This window comes from Chaetodon trifascialis, chromosome 1 (assembly GCF_039877785.1).
Source record: "Chaetodon trifascialis isolate fChaTrf1 chromosome 1, fChaTrf1.hap1, whole genome shotgun sequence".
Taxonomy (NCBI): domain Eukaryota; kingdom Metazoa; phylum Chordata; class Actinopteri; order Chaetodontiformes; family Chaetodontidae; genus Chaetodon; species Chaetodon trifascialis.
Window position 1 is genome coordinate 30,241,261 of NC_092056.1, and position 23,778 is coordinate 30,265,038.

The following is a 23,778-nucleotide window of genomic DNA, read 5'->3' on the forward strand; positions in this document are numbered from 1 at the left end:
GTATGTGTTTGTCCAACTGGGAATTGCAAGCACCTGAAAAATGTTTGAAGATGCAACATGCTGGGTGTGGCTTTCTACTCCTCTTTACTTGAACACGATTTCCCCAAATTTACAACAACATCTAAACAAGACCTGTCAGTCACAATACACACCAGGGCACCATTACCAACCTCGCAAAGTGTGGAACTGCACCGGGGTCCCAGATCCCCAGGGCCCTCTGGTTCAGTGTGTGACAGATGGTGATAGTTTGCAGGTGCCCTGTGGAGCTGTGCTGTACACAGACATCGTTACTGTTGACATTATGTGTATTCCTGAGGTCTATCGAACATGGTGAATGCATTTCTTTCCTATTAAACATCTACAAAGCAGATTTTTCTTAAAAGTTTGAAACTTGCATTGTTAACGTCCATATTTACTGGCTAGCAGTTGTCTCCTTCACTACTGCGTTGGCACATTTTTTTAGCCATCAGTGAAATAGTGTGTAAACCATTGGCATGAAGCACATGAAGACTGAAACTGGGGACCTACTCCTGTTTCATGGTATTACAAGTAGTCAAAGTAAAGTAAAAATAAAGTTGTTTAAGCTCAACTAAGGATGTTTAATATTTCAGCATGGCAAAGCCCTAAGACAGCTGTCAGTGACACCCTCTGATTTTTTCATAGAATCACCGTGCTGCGTTTGATATCTGTCTCAAGAAATGTGTGAATGACAGAGTCGTAAATAACATCCAGCATAGTTTAATTCAGTGAAGACATAGTGGATTGTGTTGTTTTTCTTTTGTAAGAATCCAATTTGAATGCTTATTCAATTCATGGTTTTTACGATCCTCTTCTGTTTCAGCAGACAGAGGCTGACAAACACTGCTCTAGTAACCCGAACTTTTGGTCTTAAGGCAGGTATTCACTGTCTTTCCAAAAAGTCAACAAATTCTAGAAAAAGTTCAAAAACCAAGTTAGTGTGCCTCTCAGGACTTTGTGACTTTCTCCCCAGCCATGTCTGTTGCTCTCAGTCCCAAGCCCTTTGGTTTTGACTGATGGTGTTAAATTTTAAAAACAGCTCAAATATGCAGTTATTTTTTGAAGACTCAGTAATTTCCTAAGACATCTGTAGTTTTCAGCAAATGTCACTCAAATGGGGGTAATATTTACCCCCATTTGAGTGACAAATAGTTCCTATTTTCAGTGGTGAGTAAATCTGTATTTGGTGCTATAATTAGCATTTGGGGCAGACACTGTATGTGGGACTCAATCAAAATACACTGCTGTGTGTGCCAACAGGTAAGCAGACAAGTGAGACTCACAACTAAAACGCCAACAGTACTCATGGTCTGAGAAACAGGCACACAATGGGCTGCTGTAGACGACTGATACCGCTTGGGGGAGCTCGAGACCACAGAGCGGGCGGACCTATGCTGCGTTTGCCGAGATTTTACTTGACAATACTTGTTTATGTTTTCTGTGATGTAGCGCTAAAGCAGATGTGTGTAAGGTGGAAAAACAAATGACAACAAAACAATTATTTGTACCACACAAACATACGTATACGTATTTTTGCAATATATTTCATTTTTACACATTCACAATACATTTCTTAGTTATTTGACGAGAGTGGTTTCTAGGTTTTTCACCCCCCCCACCCTAATGGCCGAACATAATAAATTACGGCGTTAAACGTATTTTTTCATTAAAAATGTTAAATAGTAATTAGAAATATTAGTAAGAAATTTAGCTATTTTGTTTATTATTTATTATTGGTGTTGGGTAAGCCAATCAGAGGCAGAGTAGGGCGGGGCTCTTGGGCGGCCTTGATTCCGGAAGTAAAAGTTCTATTTATTAGTCCTACGTAACCTACGTGGCTCGCAGTCGTAACTCCTCTGGGGCTGTATCTCTGGTTAAAAAAAAAAGGTAGAAGCTTGAATACACGACAATTTGGGGGGCGAAGTTATCTACGAAACATCCAATCACCAATCTTAAAATTCTGTCACGTGCGCCACTAGTGGCAGGAGGTAACCAAATAGTATGCTTTTCAGGGAACTGATTTTACAACCTGCAATTTCAATCAGCTCTGTTTTATTTTTGAAGTAAATCGTATTTGTATACAGCAATTACGGTTCCGTGTTTTGTTGCCAACTGCACCAACGCAGGGTTTTGAATTCGCTACCGCTCTGATTCGCTCCTCTGACTGGAATCTTCTCCATGGCAACGGCAGCGGGGGTTCATGGGTGTTGTAGTACTCAGCCGTTCGTTATGCGAAAAATTCGCATAAAGCATGATTTTGTAGACACGGTGTCGAAATAATTGAAACACGTGATCTTAACGTAAACCCATTCGATTGCTACATTATCCTGTGGAGTGCTGTGTTTTTATATCAAGCAACACTGAAGACACTGCTGACAGAAACCCCAGATATGAGAATATATAAGGGAGAAAAAGACTTCCGGAACCAGTTGACCCTCCCACTTCACAGCTACGGATATTGCACTGGGTCAAACCTCTGGTAAACCCTTCGCGGTCAGTGATCTCGACAGTCCGACATTCTTCCAACGGCAAGATAATGACGAGAATGGGGCCGGTATTCAAGGCAAAGAAAAAAACTACTGCATTTATCGATCGGCGCTGAAGTTTGCCGATAGTTGATAGCGACGGACAGCTTAATGATCAGAGGGAGCAGCGGCACAGAACGTTTCAGGTGGCGGCTTCAAGGAGACTGCTGTGATGCTACGTAGGCAACTGGAAGAAAGGGGCTTTTCTACCATGAGAGAGTGTGTGTGAGCCCGGTTTTCTGGAGACACAAGAGCTCTACCGATCCGGTTTTGGTTGTTTTTATTTTTATTTTTATTTTATTTTGTGCATTGGTTTGTTTTTTCAGATACGCTGTTTTAGGACACAGTGAGGATACACAGCGAGTGGTGAACTTTTGGGGAATGGCAGGTCGAAGCCGAAGAGCATGGTTTAGTGTTCTGTTGGGACTGGTTGTCGGGTTCACACTGGCTTCCAGACTCATTTTACCCAAGGCGACCGAGTTGAAGAAAGCTGGACAAAAACGAAAAGCAAACCCCGCCGGTTGCGGGTTGAACGGGGGTCTCAGCGGAGTACAATGGCCACCGCAAGATAACGGTTCACCGGCGACCGAGAAACCTGGCTCCAGGTCCAATAATTTCCTGTTCGTCGGCGTCATGACTGCTCAGAAGTACCTGAACAGCCGAGCCGTGGCGGCTCATAGGTGAGTGATGTGTCAGAGAAGAATGCTGCTTTTTGGGATAATTTGCCCATTCAGCTCTGTGTCTTACATGGAGGGTAACGGTCCACCCACCCCACTTTAAAACTGTAGCACTTTAATGTGGCCTTCTTTACAAGCTTACCGAGAGGAACATGGGCCGAGAAAAAACACTTTCCTACTGGGTGTAACGGTACAGGCCTTTAATTCAGCAACGTTCCATTTATTTGGTCGCTAGCAGCAGTTGTTTTCAGCTTAGGTCAGTGGTCCACACTGGCTGCTGCCGCCCAGCCCTACAGTATTTTTTAAAGTGGATTCTTTACAGATATGGACCAAACGAGGTGCTGCGTCATGTGTCGTCTATATGTGCTGATGTGCCGAAGCGCGAGGACAACCGCTCTCGTGTTCGGTTCTAGCAGGTTAACCGTTTGCTACGTGCTGTAAAACGACCACTGAAACCGCACAACGTCCAGTTTCTCTCTTTATGTCCCCTGTGTGAAATGAACTTATTCCTCTCTGTCTGACTTTTTCATAAATTGTGTGTATCATACTGTGCCTCCTCTTTGAAGCTGTGTGATGTTATCACTGTGAAATATGAAAACCCTCGACCCACGTTATTTTTATGGCTGCCTTGTGCCATCAAATGGAAATATTCCTCATGTCTGCTGAATCATTTTAGCCACACTTCTCCAAACTCACAGATTGGGTGTCTTTTGAAACTTGGAGACAGGACTACAAGTATTGGTTATTGGCATTGTCAACCAGTCTGTTCTCCAGTTTCTCAATTAATCATTTAGCTAATGAATTTTCAGAAAATGGAGAAGTGCCACACACAGTCTCCCAGAGTCCCAGCTGACATCTTCAAATGTCTTGTTTTGTCCATTCAACAGTCCAAAAATATATTCAGTCTGAATGTTTGACAGTCTTGTTTGACAAATGATTTAAATGATTAATTGATTATTAAAAAGAGTGAACCGTGTTTGTACTGACTGAGCCACTAGCAGGTCCGTGGGGCTTAAGAGGTTATTCAGATGGGTCACTTGAAGTGTCTCATCCAGTCCAGTGAACATAATGTGATGTATTGGGTCTGCTGGTCCTGCATGAGGACTACAAGGATACCAAGACAGTATGCTGACCCAGGGCTTATCAAACCTTCTCATTTCAACCACCACCTGAAAGACTCACACCAGAGGTCTGACTGAGTGCTGCCATTTGCTCACTGCACTACACACAGCTTCATACTCAGTCAGAACTTGATGTTTCTGTAGAGACATCCTGACATTTCTACTGAACATGTTCTGGGACTTCAGACAGAAGCTCGTGACTCTCATGTAGTCATTCTTGACTCCTGCACTGATGATGTATGTTCAAGACCCAGAAATCAATCAGGACTTTACGCTCTCCTATTTTCCTTCAGCCTTTACTAACTTTATTTTGCACCTTTTTTTTCTTCTGATGCAGCTGTAGTAAAGAAAGTCAGTGACATCTGATAGAAACATGCTGCATAGACTTTTTATTTAGACATGTCTGTCTACATTGAGCTTCCTTTTTTTTTTTTTTTTTTTTTAAAGTTAAATGAAGGGTTCATTGCCTCAAAGATTGTCCCAGTTGTCCCAGGTTGTGTTCAGCCTAATGAGTCAGACCCATGGAACAAGACACAGGCTGTTAGTTTCTACTGAATTTGTTATCTGTTCACTGGCTGACTGAGGAGTACATCTCCCACTGGAAGCATCTACATCAAGAGTTTGACTTTCTGAGAAGTTGTGTGTAGCTCTTGTCTGTCCTTTCCTGTGGTGTATTAAGGAGTATGTCAGCATAAAACAAGGTAGATAATCAAATTTTCCACAAATACAAGATGGACCATTGCTTTGCATTACATTTGCTCATCCCTGTGTGTTTCAGCTGCTTTTTTTAGTTGCCCATCTCACATGCATCTGTCAGAAACGCATTTGAATGCATTCGTGTATGCAGGAACCCAATGTAGTATAAAAAGACCAGTGTTTGCGTCCATGTCTGCATCAATTTTTATGGCATCTCTTACCCTTTAATCAGTTCAGCTGTCTACAGCAGCTGCGTGACAGCTCATTTCACTTGCTCATATTTTTATGCCTTTTACTTTTACTTAGACTTAAGTGTGTAACTACAGTAATTATGTATTGAGATGTGATGCCTCAGAGTTCACAGAAGTACAGTGGCTGAGTGTGTCCAGTGATACTGACAGTGGACTGCAGCTGACGAGCTGCTTTAGTGGCGCAGTCTTTGAGACAAGAGCTTTTGCTGCTGGTCCTATATGGAGGTGATGATGTATCATGTACACTGCTTTTTACTGAGAAATATACATTTCTGCTGTGTTTCGAACGAGCGGACACCATATGTCATACAAGCTAGAACATTTCTAATCTTGTCTCAAGAAAGCCAGTGTGAGCTGGCTGAAGATGCATGGAGCCATCTCCCATAAATGCTCTGCATGGGCGAAAAAGCAGCCATGGCTCTTTGTCTACCCCATTAGGTTGACATGATATCCGTAAAATGTTTAAATTGTACCAAATAAGGGAATATGACAGATAATCATATATGAATTAAAAAAGACAGCTTTGTATTTTAGCTACAGTATCCAGTCACCTTACAACAAACGGTCATGTCAAGTAAATTTAGTGTATTTGTGCTTTTCGCCTTCAGAAAGTGTGGGCTTGAAATAAGTTTAATTAGCTGCTCATGTCAGTGTCCAAATTTCTGACCGTGTAGTACCAGTACCAATCCAGTGTAGTACTGTACGTATAGAACATGTCAACCTCCCGTTTCTGCATCTTCCTGTTATTGCTGGTTGTTACATGTTAGAGATAATCCCACTTGTGTGTGTGTGTGTTTACAGGACATGGGCACAGACGATTCCAGGTCATGTGGAATTCTTTTCCAGCGAGGGTTCTGATACCTCCATACCCATTCCCATAGTGGCTCTGAGGAATGTGGATGACTCGTATCCACCCCAGAAGAAGTCCTTCATGATGCTCAAGTATATGCATGACCATTACCTGGACAAATACGAGTGGTTTATGAGGGCTGATGACGACGTCTACATCAAGAGTGACAGGCTGGAGGGCTTCCTGCGCAGTCTCAACAGCAGCGAGGCCATATTCCTGGGTCAGACAGGCATGGGAGCCCGGGACGAGCTGGGGAAATTGGCCCTGGAGCCTGGGGAGAATTTCTGCATGGGTGGGCCAGGGGTGATCATGAGCCGCGAGGTCCTCAAGAGGATGGTGCCCCACATCCGAGAGTGTCTACAAGAGATGTACACCACCCATGAGGACGTGGAGGTGGGCCGATGTGTGAGAAGGTTTGCCGGGGTCCAGTGCGTCTGGTCCTATGAGGTAAGATCATTTGATTTTGTTTTCGTGTTACTTTTTTATGTCATTGACACACATATTTCAGGATTCAGAACCCAACTACATTTAAGACTTAAGGACCCTAATATAGAAAGATCTTGAGTGTTGAGGATCCCTATCAGATACCTAAACCACCTCAACTGGCTCCTTTCAACGTGAAGGAGTAGTGGCTCCACTCTGAGCTCGTGTTGGATGTCGCAGCATGTATCTGAGTTCTTTCTGTCTCTACCTAAAGGTCATTTCCATAGGTGAGGGCTGGAACATAGATCTGCTGGTAAATTGAAAGCTTTGCCTTCTTGCTCTGCTCTCTTTACACTACGACAGTCTGTTGCATCAGCATTACTACTCATGCTGCACCAAACTGCCTGTTGATCTCACATTTTACCCTCACTTATAAAGAGGAACTCAAATGAATGCCTTTTCTTGGGGCAGCAACTTACTCACAACCCGAGGGAGCAAGCCACCATTTTATGGTAGAGAACCATTGTGGATAAACATCCATGAATCTGCTCAAAAATCCAAGAAAAGGACACTCACAATGCTAGCACTCAGTAATGTCCCACAACACATTTTTTTTACTATAAAAGTAATTCAGTGTCATGTGCATCCATGGATATGTTGCAAACAGGAACTAATTCAGCATACTTTCAATGGTGCCAATTTGCCAAATGGTAACTCGGGGCCCTCTATCCTCTGTGATTCCAGGTTTTCACATCTTGGGTCTTGTATTTAAGTGTTGCAGATGTTTAACATAACTGGCCCTGCTTTTTGGGTTGGTGGTCCAGCCTTGTATGCAGCTGAGATGAGGTGTGCTTCAGTAAAATATCAGGAGGATGGGAAACCACCCTGATAGTGAATTACATCAGGTAAAGTAGTACAGGTACTAGATATTACATGAACTAAGATTTATTTCACCGTAGTTTTCACAGTGTTTTGTTTTTACAGTGATTATATTATTATATTATTATATCACAGTGTTAAAAGAATGAAAGGGATGCTAAGAAAGAAAAGATGATTAAAAAAGTGGACGCCTTTACATAGGAATGAAAATGATGTATAGGCCGATATCCACATGGAAGGAATGGCGTGGCCCATAATATAGGTTTGTTATTACATGTGATGTGATTCATTCTCAGAGTTATACAGGAGGTAGAATTATGCGTCTCAACAGCATTTATTTGGTATATTATGATAAATGAGAAATGGACTGCATATAGTGCTTCTCTTGTGTTACTGGCCACTCGAAACACTGTACAACACAAGCCAGCATTCACACGTATTCATATACTGATGGCAGAGGTTACCATGCAGGGTGCCACCTGTTCATCAGGAGTGATAACCGTTGGCTGTGCCATCGGTGTTATCGCACTTTAACACCGATGGCACAGCTGTTGGGAGTGAGTTGGGGTTCAGTATCTTTTCCATGGGCACTTTGACATGTAGACTGCAGGGGCCAGCCATTCAATTCTACAACTGCCAAATCATGTGCATGCATACATCATGTCTGTGGCTGCTAGCTGTGCTGTGTCACAACTCAATTTACAAGCAATACTGTGTGCAATATACAGTAGAGCACTGTAATTCAACACCACCACACTGTCCACTCTAGAAAATGACAATAGAGATGGATCAACATCACTCTGATGCAGTATCAACAAACATGAACATTAGAAGCTTGAGAATAAGATGATTTATTGCAGGACAGTTGTAGGACCATATCACACTGCACTGGTTTACAGATAGTCAGAAACTGGTAACTCTCATCAAGAAGTATTTCATATGTGGCTACAACGCTTCATCAGAGCTACACGACAAGAATGAATGTGTTTTTGACGTCCTTGTGGTTTGCTGACTTGAGGGAGTCATCAAACTGTCAAAGAATGCTGCACTGAATGAGAATGTCTCCTATGAATTGGTATTTATGGAGAATTCAAATTTTCCAGTCACACTGAGGTCCTCAGAAGCCCCGCAGGGACTCCTGGTGATCTTTTTATCAACTTGAAGACACATTATGCAGGCCCTGTGCTTTTTTTTTTTCCTTCCCTGGACACCTTGTCACAGCATTTATGCTTTTTGTTTATTTGTTTGTATGTTTTTATGCAATGTAGTTGTCATGGGCCGTGTAGAAAGACCATTATTCTCGAGCAAAGAGGACAGATGCTTTGTACCAGATAGTGCCACTGCCGTCCCTTGGCAGATAGACGCCATGTGCTATATATGTATGTGGTTTTACCGGGTCTGCTTATATCATGGTGTTTCATGTTATATCAGCCAGTGAAGGATAATAGGGCAGTTGCAGATGATTTGCTACTTACTGTAGTACACTGATCTGATTCTCTTAAAAGCTGCAGTCAGCATTGGGCCTACCATACATTTGGCTGCTAACAAAGCTGAGCAATCACAGTGCTGCAAGTTTTGTGTTGCAGCTTAATAGAAGTGTCTCGTAGATTTGTTTTTCCACTGGAGAGACATGTGTCTTCTTGAATGGAATCACAGAACAAAGACTATTTAATCTCTGTGTAACTGAATGATGACCATTTGCAGGTAATTATAGGGTCATAGCAATCCTTGTTTTTGTGCATTGGCCCTGACCTGACCCTGGCTGACATTTGACCTGAATCAGTTTACAGAAGAGCATTCTATTGGCTGGCACATTTCATCCTGCCTGCACTGTTGTGTGATGTTTATATGAAAAGGTTTTGTTTTGTTTAGATAGTGGCACACGTGGGTATGTTACGTTTCAAGAGATCTGATTGCTGACACATAAATCACTTAAAGCAAACAATACTCAGGGCTGAGACACGCAATTACAAACACAAATATTGATTTGAACTCAGACTGCACATAATAGCAGTCAAGGGTGGAAATAACCTAAACTGGCTTGCATTCAGTTCAGAGTGGTGGGAATACGCTGTGAGCGCTTTGAGGTTTAACTGTAGTTCAGTGTTGTTCAGCATTGCAGATAAACTGGTTGTACTGTGCCTGCTGAATTGTATACCATCAGTTCTCTTTGAAACTTGTGGGAATGTTGTCATTGTTATTAAAAGTAAACAGTTATTAAGACAACACTGCAAACCAAATCAGCCCACCGCAGTGACCCCATGTTGAGATAGAGTTATGAAAGAAATGCTGCGGGTCTTGTCACCAGAGGAGAGAGTGTTTCTGTGTGCACTCAACCTGTGCTCTGACATGTCTAGGCATGGCTGTGCCGTAGATCTGTTGCTCACGTGACCGCTGTTCACATGAATCAGAGCCCTTTGAAACAAATGCACATTGCACAGTAATGCAGGGGTTTAGTGAAGTGACTGAGATGACAGGAGATCTGACCTGCGAATGATAAAAGGTGTCTGTCGTGTGCGCAGCTTGTGTCTGCTCTGTCCTCACCAGGAGGAAACGGAGTAGTGGTGCACTATTCACCTATTCTTTAATTGTTGTATTACCACTTATAAAGTCACGTCCTTTGCCTTTTTCAGAAACATGTTTAACTGGAATGATTAACATAAGAGACACAAGAGCAATGCTGTTCCTTAACTCCTCTCATTGCTTTGGACTGTGTGTTATCCAGTACAGTCACAGCACGTGCCTCTAATAAACAACATATTCCCTCAGCCTCAGCATCGCATCACTTACATGGAGCAATATGAATGAATGAATCTGAAATCTGACCTCACATTACAACAGAAATGCCTCTGGCCATCCTAACATCTCAGTTTTTTTTCGGTCAGATGTTCTGGCTCTCAGTTGAAACGTGCGTTGGTGTGAACGGTTCCTGACCATCAGGTTAGACAAAAAAAAAAAAAAAGAATAAATAAAAATAATGTAATGAAACCACATAGTGTGTGCTAACTTATTGGCTTCAAGTTTTGACAAAGTCTTGGCAACAAGTGAAATATACATATATGCACTGCAAATGGATTTCTACACATTTTTTCTTTTTATGTCTCTCTGTTTCTTTTTATTACTCTCCAGACTTCTGTAGTCTTCTTAATCAGTCTCAACCAGCATGTAGACAGTATCTGTGATGTCCTTCTCTCTGACTATTGACCGTGGTGCGCATGATCAGTGGTGAGGGACAGCTCCAGCAGCAAGGATGGTAGAGGGTGGTGGGCTTGCCACAGTGTGTGTTTCTTTGCCATGGAAGCCATGTGTCCTCTCAAACATAAGAGCAGACCATAGAACTGGTGCTGGTATATTCCAGGGTGAACAGACAGAGTCAGTAACAGCGTTTGAGAGGATGGCTTCATCTAATGCAGTAAGTAATGACCAGTGTCTTTGACTGTCATTGCAGCAACTGCTGAATCATCTGCTCAGTGTCTGCCTCATGGGACGGTTTCCAAACAACTGACTTCCCTCATCAGACCAAACATTCTGCACTCACTCTTGTGGTGTAACGTGATAATTTCCCATTTTTAAATGAAAACCTTGAAGGAATAATGGAATGTGTTGACTTTTTTGACATCAATTCTGACATACCATGTGTTCTCTGCAGTCTGTGAAGCATCATTTATTCATTGCTACCTCAGTTGTTACTGCAGCTTGCTCAGTGTGTCCATCTAGATGTCCTTGATGCTTTGAATATCACATATTTTTCTTCGTCTTTTATTTTGAAATTCAGTGAAACTGTAGACCACTGGCTGTCGTTGCCATCTGACAGCCTTGCAATGCCAAGCCCATAAGGCATGTCGTGTTAATAAAAAATAGCTTGTTGATTAAAAACCAGAAAACAAAATATGGAAAATGTTTGTTGGTCTTTATTGTAAGGATTTCATGCATTCCTACCCAGCTAAGTCTTGGTTAAGCAACACATTCAAGGGCAGAGTTCATGGTGCATATTGATGGAGTAATTGCTGTAGTCGTGTGAACGTGTCGAGTCACAGGACAGAAAAGTATGAGAAAACCTGCGTTAGAGAGTATACTCGCATACTGAGAAGGACAGTGACCTATCAGTGCTTTCTCACAGTTTTTTTTTTTTTTTTTGGTGGTTTCTGTGCGTCAGCTCTCAGACAGCCCATATTTGTAGATCAGTCAGGCTCGCCCATGTTAGACCTATACACAGGAAGTTAGCCTCCCACGCTCGTGAGTGATGCCTCAACATGCTCTTATCTCTCTGCCTGTTTCTCAACCCAACATCCTCCCCCGGCCCTGTCACACACTCTCTCCCTGAATAGGGCTCTGTCGCGTTCGAAGCCACTGGTTATTCCAAGTATTTTTATTCCACTGTGAATTCCCAGTGCGAAGAGTGCGAAGTGTCTTTTCTCAGTGTTCCCCAATATAGGAACACAGGAGTCTCTTAGATACATTAACAGTGCTATAGGTTAAGCTCTGACCATCAGTTTGTCTTTCACGTTTCTGTCAAGCTGCTGCTCTGTGGTGCTGATAGTTAGCCTGTTCTCTTCTGTGAGTACTGTCTCGTTCATCAGTTGCTGTATGATTTAAATGTTAAGGGATTTCATTTTAGATTTAATTGTATTGAGGATGAATTCTTGAACAACTATTTCAACAGTAAACCTGGTTGCATCGGAGTTGCTCAAGTTTGATAATAGAATAAGGTTTTTTCAGCTAAAGGGTTTGGTTTTAATGTCATATTCTCAGTATAAATTCTTTGTGACCCAGGGTCCAAAATACAGTCTTAGGTCTCACTGCCAGTGGCTGGTAAACTGATTTCTTATTAATAGTGCTGTCAGGCGATTAAAAAAATTAATTAATTACAGGATTTGTAATTTTCGTAATTTTTGTAATTTTCTTCCACGATTGAAATCGGCCTGCAATCAGCAGCAACCCACTTTGCGATTGAGTTTGTCAGTTTTTCTGTCGTGGCTTTGCTCATTCATTTTCCTAACTCAGCAAGTGTGGGTTGTCGGAGTGAGCTCACGGTAGCACTAGCGGCACTAGCAGCAACTACATGTTTAGTGTTTAAATGATAATTCAGGCTGGAGCTGCTACGGTGATAGGAATTTTTTTTTTTTACACAAGGTACAAATCACTGCGTTCTTGTTAATAGTCCCGTCTTTGTTCTTTTTATAAATAAACTTGCCGTTCAAAGGTCCAAGTAGGCTTACCTCGCTCTCCGGTGTCGCATCCATGTCTGTTGTCACCCTGCTTTTGACTAGTGGCGCAGGTAGGATGCGACCTGCCACTGCAGCCTACGGGTCACTCAAAGGGCCAAATTTAAAATGCTTGCGCATTGACTTGCCACTCACGATTAATTGCGTAAATTTTTATAGCGCATTAATTTGCAGCGTAATTAATTAATCTAATTAATGCGTTAAACTGACAGCCCTACTTATTAATGAAGAGTAAAACACTTGGTGTCAAACCTCAGTACTTATTCAGTATCAAAGAAAATGTGTCTGGAGAAATGAGTATCGAAAAGATATTGAAAATGAAAAGTGAATTATTTAACACTGAGGCATTCATCAGTTTCACATATTTTGTTAAATAAATAATGGTCAAAACATGTTTTACAAATTGTTAAAGACATGATTTTTTTTGGTGTGTTTGCACTGGTCAGTCTGTGGCATTGTATGGTTCCACTGATATAGCATATAGGATTGTATAGCCAGCCTTCTCTCTTCACTAACTTGAATAGTTCGCCTTCTCCTTCTCCTTCTTCTCCTTCTCTTTTTCCTTCTTCTGTTAATAGGTTGAAATGTTCTGTCTGCATCAGTATACTGTATGTATCTGTCCTTTCCTGTTGTGAAGTGTGCTCAGACGGCCCAGTATGTGGTGAGCTCTGTGTATTTTCAGACATCCTGTGGCCACCACTCTGTGTGTTTCTCCTCTGTCTCTCCTCAGCAGTGCCTTTACATCGTGCTAAAAGTAGGCCCTGCGAGCGAGGCCCAAAGAGCAAATAAATGTTTACACTCATGAATCAAAAATAAGCAGAAATGGAAGGCCAGAGTGCTGAATTAGCATGAATTACACCTCTGCAGCATGAAGTACAGGCTGTGTGTGGCTGCAGCAGCAGTCAACTGGTATGCAGGAGGGTGACATTTTGGGAGGGGGGATGAGTTAATGAGAGAGAGATTTTATAGGTCTAGTAGCAACTACTGAAACCTGTAAAAGTCTTCGTTACTGTGGGTGGGCTTTTTCTGATTAAGCACTATCCTGGCATGGTATAATCATATCTCATTCTGCAAAGGATTTTTCTTCTTCCAGTGCATGGCACTTTCTTCAGTGTCACAATGTAATGACTTGTTATCTTTATTTATTTTCTTCATGCTGCATGCTCATGGTAGATGCTCGTGTAAACTATGTGCAGAGTGTTTTGCATGTAACACGCAATAGAACACTGCTGCTTTTGCAATGGAGCCCTTATCAGACATGGATCTTGTTTTGTCATTGTGATGGCAGTTTTAGGTGTTGGTTTGAATAAACACCCAAGTCACTTCCATGAAAATGATCTGACAAGGCCAGACCTGAAACATTTTGTAATTCTCTGAAAACAGCAAATACCTGAACTGATTGCTGTCAGATGAAGCTCAATGGTGCAGCAAGGTTGAAAACACCTTGGTCTGCCCTTAGAAGAGCAATGTAATAGAGTTATCACTTAATTGCCATTTCAATCACAAAGAAATAATTTCAAATGAATTAACCAGGAAGCACAGCAAATGGGTTCTTCACTGTTGAACTTCTGTCAACACATTACAACCAATCCAGCTCTGACAACATTAAGTTCTATAGCAACTGGTCAGTGATATTATTCCTGTGGTGACTGTATGGTCACTTCACAGCCAGAAAGCATTGGTTGAGGGGTCCATTCCAGTGTTTTCCCTACCATTATATAATCAATTTTATTTTCTATATAGCACCACATCACAACAGAAGGCATTTATCTTTCCTACAGAACAGGTCTATACTTGTCCTTTTATTAAACAAACTAAACCTTATGTTATATCTTATTTACACTACGGCATGTCATTTCTGTCTCTACATGGTCGTGTGTTTACAATTCCCCTCTGCTCTCTGCCCTGATGTGATGTGCACACACAGACACACACACACACACACACACAGACACGTGCACACACACACAGGTGAGCACACTCCCACCAGTGGACAGAGAGTGCGCCTGGCACACTCAGTGCATAATTGTCATAAAAAGAAATGTTCCGATGTTTAGTTCAATGTACAATTAAAATAATTGTTCAGTGGTTATATTGACTGCTGAAACACATGAACACCATGATTCCTGTGATATCCCCCAAATCCAAAAAACAAAGGATCTGGGCCAGCACTACCTGAATATCACAGGTCTGAGTCCCGCTGCAACCCTGTGGCCTGCTTACTCTCTGTGGTGATAATGTCTTTGAAGTGAGCAGTACCCTGCTTCCCTCAGAAGCACTGAGACCAGCCCATCACAGCCCTGCACGCCAACTCACAAATAAGATCCAACACAGCTAATGGGAATCACAAGGCTGCACTGCTGGGACCTATGAGTCCACCTTCTAATCCTAATTTCTCCTGAGTGGCCTGCAGGGCTGCCAGATCTGCGGCTGCCTCTTTCACTGTGCACTGCTGCATGTGCACTCATCCTACCAACAACAACACCATTGTAAGATCACCTTACTGCCTTTTTTCTTCTGGAGTAGCTGCATTCTCCTTTCGCCTTTCCTATCTCAATTCAGCTTCTTTTTCACAGTCAGCTGCACATGTCTTCATATCTTAAGTGATTAATGTGTTGTTGTTTTTTTGCTTTTTCCTCTGAAATCTAAGAGATCTAACATTTTTTTTTTTACACAAAGAGTGTAAAAGAGTGGGGAGCACATCTGCATTCAGACACAAATATACAGTGTGGAGCTGGGAAGTGCTGCACATCAGAGAAAATATAGTTTGAATAGATTCTGGGTTCAAGCCCTGAGTGATGAGCAAATTTGTGATAGGCTACATCCATTTGCACCAGTCTATATGGCACTTCAGATGTTGGTTAGTACTTCCCCCCAGAGCATGCACCCCGGAACGGGTGAAATTCTGTCCAGTGGACTTTAAGGTACAAGTTTTTGGTGTTTGCGGTGCAATGATTGGACAAATCACTAATGAGTTATAGTCATTTTCCTGCTAAGCCCCACCCCTTGCAAAATGCTTGGGTTGATGGCGGCCATATTTTCCAACCAATGTTGCTCATTTGTAATACAAAATGTGTATCTGTCCCATGATGTGGTTTACTCATTTTGGTGTTGATACAGTTAAAATCCAACAAGTTCAATTCATGTTACTGTTTTACAAAACATTAAAAATGGCAGAAAATCTATCACAGTAGACTTGTAGAGTCTCATACAGCTGGGCTTACTGTGTGAGTGGTGTGGCCTTTCCAAAATTGAATTTTTGAGCCTCGATTACAGCACCATTATCTGTTTCATGGTACAGTGGTACGTTCAGGTGGAAAGACCTGCAAGACAGCAGCAACTAAATAATGAGCAATGAGTATCAGCATAGTATCAATTCCTATACAGCACAGTATGGGGAACATGTATCTGTGCATTGTGTCCAGACACTCTCATGATAATGGGGATACAGTAGGCTGGATCACATCTGGCTTCGGGGTGTGTGCTGGTGTGAATATGATGTGGCCATTACTGCCAGTTTACTGTCATGACCTGGAGGATCTTGTGTCTTAGGTTTAAATAACTCTGTTAGGGTAAGAATCATTGTGCCTCTTAATTTTTCTTAATTAAAAAAAAAGTTGAACAGTGCTAGCGCTGCCTTTGTAGAACTACCTGAATATGTTCCTTCAGGAAATTATAAAAGTGTGGTCACTCCATACAGATCACTCCACCTGACATGTCTGCAGGGTTTCTTCTTCACTGCAGTGCCACAAGGTGACGCGTGTGAAAATGTATGAAACAGAACACGATGACCAAGACACAGCTCTCATTGAACGTTTGTGAATGTCATCACAAGTGCACTTCAGCAGTGACGCATTCTTCCTAATGTTCACTGATTTTATTTGTCCGTACAGTTTTTCTTTTTTCATGAAAAGCAGTCGTCACATACTCTGTCTGTCTCAGGACACGTGTGTACATTTGCATGAATATCTCCAGTGACGTTTTTTATCTACTCGGACTCAGTGATTGATGAATGTTCTCAGGCTGAATGGGTGGTGGTTGGCATGAAGTGAGAGCTGAAGGAAATCAGCAGTGCCACCTTCCATTCAGACTGGCTGTCCAGGCATGATGCCGTACCTGCGGCGAGAGCTGAGTCTTGCCTGATTAAGAAAGCTTGATTTAACTTTTTGGTTGTCGGCCCAGCAGCTTCTATTTCCAACATGTGTTCTGGTGCCCTGGGAGGAGCTTGCATAAGAGGATCACAACACACAGCATGATCAAGCACAGCAAGCTAACACACTCTGTAGCTGGAATGTAGTACGCATCGCACACTATGGACAGTAGTCCAGCACATGGCATAAAGCTTCACCAGGTAAATCGCAACTACTCCCACAGCCATGAGGCTGGCCTCTGGCCTGACACAGACCATAGCAAGTATGTGTAGTGCCCAGTATTGCTTTACTGAAATATGTAGCCCATATTGACTCCTGATTAACAGGTTTTCACTAATCTGCAGCATTCAGGGCTACTGAGTCAATCTCAGTAGTTTCTGGATTATTAGACAGAATGACTGCAGTGAAGGAGAGGTTCTTCAGGTCAGATTTTGAAGAAGTTCTTGAGATCCTAACAAGATTCTGAGAAAAGCTCAAGGATTTGATCAGGGCCTATATAAATTCAAATTCCCCAAACTACTCATGGATTAGATTTAGGGCCATTAAATATAAACCTCAAACTGACCTCAGATCATTTGCTGCAGCATCATTAAAATGCAATGTGTTTGTCACAAACCTAAGCGAACGTCTGTCATCTGAGCCTTGTTGCCTTCTTTTAGCAGCTCCTGCCAGCATTGCCTCATGTCTGGCTCGTAGGGCTGACCTAAAATATATGTCGCAGTATTTTCGTTTGTTTGTAGGAAGGTTAAGGTGTCAAATCTCGCTATTACAAAAATAGAAAGTATACTCCTCTCAAAACACATTTCTACCACTTTCCATTTTATTGGCAATGTAAGGAACACGTCTTAAAAAAGAAAAAAATCGATGTGTTTATTGACTCCAAATAGGAATGAAAATGACGTATAGGCCTACGCGTGTTTTGGAAGGAGTAAACTGCCCCATAATTTAGAGTTAGACAGGGGGTAGGATTAGGCATCTCCACAGCATTCAGTTGGCAGAAAACAGTCAGTGTGCCACAGGGCATGTTTTGCAAATACATTTACATAGCACAGCAACAGACACACATTCCGACCCAGCACGCAGCTTTCCTGTACCAACAAAACCAGCTGAGCTTACGTTGCAGTATAAAGTGTGGAGATAACGTACTGCACAAAGAGCAACGCAAAAAACAGATTCCAACATTCATACTACTACTCTGGTTATTTATTTGGCCCCAAACATTCACACAGCTTCTCTTAACTGTTCCTCAGTATTAAATACTCCAACATTGCTCCATCGTGTGAGTCTGCAATAGATGCTACGAGCGACATTAGCCACGGAATGTGCTAACACCAAGTTAAACAGGCTAACCAGCAAAATAGCAAAGCAGTTGAAAACGAAATGAAGAGCGCACACATATCTTCAGGTGTCAGAAAAGTTACCACAGGGAAAAAGAGTTTCCAGTTATTGTGGTGATATATTGTGTCTTCATCAGGCTGATATGCTACTTAGTAAGTTAGTTAGTTTCATTTATTAATTTATTAATTATTAAAAATTCTCCCTGTGTCTCCCTGGCAATTGGCAGACAAATACAAAGGCAAAATGTATTACACTTAAAGAAAGACAGCATAGTGCCCCACAATATCACCAACAATGCAAATTTAAGTGAAATAGAATGCAAGTGACAGAACAATCACATCACACGGAAGAACAGAGTTATACTGGGCGATATGAAGGATCTTTGAGCATGCGTAGTCCACAAAATCTTCATTGAAGAGAGCCAGTGTCTGTATGTTCACCCCATACTGCTAAAGCTCCCACATAAAGTATATTGATTGTAAATTACTCCCGTGTTTAAGTCGCATGACAGTTTTATATCAATTACTGTCCATAGATATTTATATTAATGTATAACTTCAATATAGTCACTATCATAAATAGCTACTTGTTGGTGTGTCTTTGTGCTTGCTCTGAAATCAGAAATCATTTCCTTATTTTTCATTACAATTAGCTGAAATAACTGGCCTTGGCAGTTCCAGGGAAACATTCTATTATCACAGGGCCTCTTCTGCCAAAGTTGTTCATGGCTGTAGTGGACAGTAGTCGCTGAGCCCGTCTGCAGCAGCCACTCAGCTGTAGAGGTGTGCTCTCCTGTTGTTAGAGTCCGAGTTTGCTTCAGAGCCAACAACAGCAGGTGGACAGCAAATATTAGATCCGCCTTAAATGCCTTCAATGTATTTCCAAAAAGTTCACATTGCACATTCAGTAGGCGGTATTACACTTTGATTACAGGCGAACAAAAGACACAAAAGAAGAACAAATAAACATATCTGACATGGCATGGCAGTCTTCTTTTTGGCCGAATAGGCAAGAACAGTCTTCAATTACATCCCCAGGAGGCTTTTACAGTGAGGCACGGACAGTCCTCAATTATGTCCACAGGAGCATATTGACCACACATGGCCCAGTCATATATCAGCATTCAGCCTAGTCTTCTTGCTCTTTTCACTGTTTTCATTCTTGTGAATGAAACTTGCCACAAAGAGGTAGCCATGTATAGCAATTTAATGTTCGTCCAGTTCAGAGAGTTTAGTGAATCTGGCGTGGAACATTGACTTGAGTTTTAGGATAAGTATAAGAAAATGTTCTTGCATGAGGCCTATTGTGTCTTGCTCTTCTTGAAAAGCCTTCTTCCAGGCACAGTTTCCTAATCGCAGGCTGAGGTTAACTCCACTGGGCCAGCCTGGTCCAGTCAGTGCAGCCAGAGAGAGAGAGCTGCAGAGCAAGCCAGGCTCCACCTATGTGTCCAGCCCACTGCCAGCTCATGCTCCAGCTTTCCTTTTTTACACCACCTCCTTTTTTCCCTCTCTAATTGTATGCTTACCAGCTCTGCCAGGACTGTTGAAGCAGAATGCTGGCATTTTTTCTCTTTTCTCTTCTCCATTCACAAAGCCACGGTTTCCACTTTTATACTAAGGTTATATAAAACTGGTTAACTGGGAGGCTAGGCTGTCTGTACTCCATTTACACTTGATGCTGCTGTATGCATGTTGGGTAGATCAGATAGCTATCCACTATTGAAAAGCCAAATGCGATCAAGAAACAGTGAAGACAAAAATATAGCTGTACCACAAGCTCAGGGGGAGATTTGAGACACATTCCAGCCAGAGTGTAACTGGATCAGTGAGTGGTATGTGGAATGATAATGAATAACACTGGAATTATTTCACTATCCACAGAATTTTGTGATGACACTCAACAAATGAATACTAGTATGAAAATGTTTTGACTGTACTCTCAATTCCATCTGCAACAGAAAGGAAAGAAAAACAACACTTTGTTGAGCATGTCGTCCATCTATTCCCTTCACTCCTGGGTTTAAGTGTTTGTTGCCTGTTAGTTGTTAGTCACCTAACTAGCTTGCATTTTTTGTCAGTTTGTATCAAGATGTCTTGTTGGGCTAATTGAGACATAGTAAATGTGGCTACGTGTGAAAGACTGTGTATTAAATCATATCTGATATGACACGCATGGAGTGTGAATGGTGCCTTTGTCATGATGGTATCTGTGCACTGTCACGAGACAGGCCTGTGTTTCCTTCTTCATCTTTTCATTACCACAGTCAGCACACACCCTCTCTCTAGAGGAGACACTCTGGTGGAATTTTAGAACACATTTTGTGAATGTGTTGTCCACCTATGAAATTCAATATTGAATTCAACCCTTTGCAGTAGTATTAAAGAAACTCTCCCCCTTTTCCACCCCATTTCCTTTTCCCCATTTCTTTGTTCTCTCCCAGTTTGACTGTCTGCCGTCTTCTCCTCCTCTCTTGTCTGTCTTGTACCCAGAAGCCTCCTCTTCTCTTTCCTGTCTGCTTGGCCAAAGCTGCTGGCACTTACTGGCACTCTAAAGCTCTCTAAAGCTCTGCCACTGTAGGCCTTAGTCATGCTCCTGGCCTCCCCCTCCTCCCTCCAAACATTTTTCTTTCTCTCTCCTTCAACTCCACAAGGTACACCATAGGGTAAGCACTGACTGTTGGGAAATGTAGGAGAATGATGGAGAATGTAAAGACATAAAACAACCCATCAAATAGTGACACTGAACAGTCCAAAGCTTCCCTCCAACTTTTTAATAATTGTAAAGACTTTTCAAATTAGTCCAATCCAGGTTGACTGATGTAGGAGACACACTGAAAGGACATTTGATGCCTGTTGTGGTATTGGGTTTGCTCAACACAACATCTCCAGTTTAGCCCAGGACCACGCTGATCGATCCATTCTGCTAAATGGGGTTGTTGAAAAACCTGACCAGCAGGACAGAGGAGGGCCAGCCTTGCTCTGCCATCTGCTGACTGCAAAGTCAGCCCTGTGCTCCGAACCAGGTTCAGTGTCAGCCTGTTAGTGGATTTAAGTGGATCTGCTCTGCTCTTGTTTTCATATTCCAAAATGAAGGTAGCTATACAGAGCAGTGATTTAATGCCTTTAAACTGACGATCTGCTAATTTCCTGTTTGATGTAATGATTTACCTCTTGCATGTTCCAAAGTCTAGATCTATAGTAAAACAAGTCGTTTCCTTCTAGTCACAGTCTAGATCTAAAAATGATAGGCTGGCCATCTGATAAGCCAACACTCAGCTTAACAACCCTATCTGGTAACATGTTTTTTGCTTTTGCTTACCTTGTATTAGCATTTCTCCCTCTTCCCTCCATCCATCAACTTCTATTGGGATAATGAGCTGACAGCAGAGGCTAAACTGGGTTCTGAGTCTCAGCAGAAAGTGATCTTGAGCTCACAGTGTGGACAGATGTATTAGATGTGGCTCAATAAAGAAAACTGTTCAGGTGTGCTGAGTTATCAGATGCAGTGAAATGGGGCTTTTGACCTTGGACCAAACTGATGAAGTTGGTTGTTGAGCGTTTGTTGGTAGATCAGCTGCAACCCTCTTTAGTTAGATGTTTGTGGAGAAACCTGAAGCAGACAATGAAGAGAGAAGTAGCCATGGGTGACTGATTTATATGATGCAACACGCCTCACCCTTCTCTATGACAACAGGCTGATATACAGACAGTGTGTTTTACAAACCAATAAGTTTGCAGCATGCTGAGACATTATACTGTAATCACTAGTTTCTGGCTTGTAAATGCTGCTCATGTCAACACCCATAAATACAACAACAGCAAATATGGCATGACCATTATCAGTACGTAGTATTTTCAACACTCACTTGACGAACTCTGCAGTCATATTCTCTAGTATCTATTTCTACCAACTGTATCGTCTCTTTTAGCATTACTTGGCAACTTACAGTATACCCTCCTTTTGATTGCGAGTTGTGTTGTGTTTAACCTTGGAAGAAGCATTGAGGTTTGGCAACATGCTGGTCTGTGAGGGCAGGGGGTAATGTTTGATATGGTGGACATTTTGTTTTCATTTGACTCTGAACTAAGCCTTTATGTGAATGTGTGCCATGGGTTATAAACATTCTTGTGTCACCTGGCTTTGTTTCCTGTCAAATGTAACTACACAGGACTTCCTTTTCCCTTTTTTGCCCTTTTTTTATTCGACGAACGTTTGATCAGTCTGATTTGTTTCGTACTTCTGATTTGACAAGTCCCTGTTCTCTTGTCATTTCGATGCCAAACCATTATTTTCTCGCTGAAATGCACGTAGACTGGCCAGCATCTCCCTGTGTTTGCTGTTAAGGGGAGGATTAGCCATTCACTTCAGTTAATTGGGCTGAGCAGTTGTCTGCTGGCTGCCATTACTCCTCATTATGTGTTTCTGTGTCAGTCTTTTAATGTCAAGGGCCGTAAAACAACATGGAGCAACCACAATGAGCTCAGCTGCATCTTAAAAAGGTTTACCCTTGAGCCCAACCTGATGAATCAACCTGAATTTCTTCCACAATACAGTTACCAGCAGTTGATGTTTATTTATCTGTATTAACCATTACAGTAACATGACTCATTACACCTTTTGGCTTGAGAAATTTTCAGTCCCATTATATAAAAGCACTTCCCTAGAGCTCTTCTGCAGCACCAAAACAACATAAGTCAAAAGACAATTGCATGAATTTGTCATACACAAATCTGACAAATTAGATTTCACAAATTACTGTCAGGGGTGCAAAACAGTTGGCATCAATGCAATTTTTAATTGACTGGCCATGTAATTGAGCCCAGCCACAGTTAATCTGAATTATGTAATATTTTACTAAGATCTCATGCTGAAACTGTTTCCTGCTGCTGAACTTAAAATAATGGTTGAAGAGAAAGCGCCTGTGAAACTGCAAGTGTCCTCCTCTTGTGGGATGGATCCACAAGAGGAGGACTTAATTGAAATAGGAAATATTAATTAAATCGCGTGATGTCAGCTCAACAAAAAGATGAAATACTGAGAGTATTTGTGTAAATTCCCATTCCATCCTGCCATTTTTAATGCACCTCTAAACAGCCTAGAAATATTGCATGAGACCAAACATACAGTTTTCAGGGTGCTGCTTTGCCTCCATTTTACCCACAGAAATCCTCAATGCCTTTTATTCCGATAAATAAGGACAATTTCACTTTAGTACCTAAAATGATCTTCAAATCTACCTCCTTAGTGTCTTTTGCCTTCCATTGTTTCACAGAAATATGAAGAGCATGTCCTAAACAGTTCACTGGCCGTTTATCAAAATTACCCAGAGGAAATCAGCCTTTCTGCTTTGTCATCAAACTAGTGGGTATTAATCCACCCAAAGGAAATGATTTTGAGTCATTTCAGATCTAGATGTAATTTCAAGGATTTTAGTAAGGTAATAGATGTTTTGTGGAAAAACTATATCAGAAACACATTATTAGTCAAAATACAATGCTTTATATCTTAAATTATGTCTGGCGGGAATCTATTACTCAACCAACTCTTGTACAGCTCTTAGGTCATGACAAAAGAAAGGGAATCCGCACAGTTGCACTGGAAGAACCAACATGTATTCGCATCAT

The 23,778-nt window shown here is 41.8% G+C and overlaps 1 protein-coding gene across 1 annotated transcript in view; it reads left to right on the plus strand.

Annotated features, from left to right (window-relative positions):
* The first annotated feature begins 2,488 nt into the window (after nucleotides 1–2,488).
* Nucleotides 2,489–23,778, plus strand: part of chsy1 (chondroitin sulfate synthase 1) — a 58,936-nt gene continuing 37,646 nt past the window's right edge. The window contains exons 1-2 of the mRNA XM_070968553.1: nucleotides 2,489–3,223; nucleotides 6,090–6,585. Of these exons, the coding sequence (XP_070824654.1) occupies nucleotides 2,925–3,223; nucleotides 6,090–6,585 (795 nt within the window). The 5' untranslated portion in view covers nucleotides 2,489–2,924. The remainder of the gene's footprint in view (nucleotides 3,224–6,089; nucleotides 6,586–23,778) is intronic.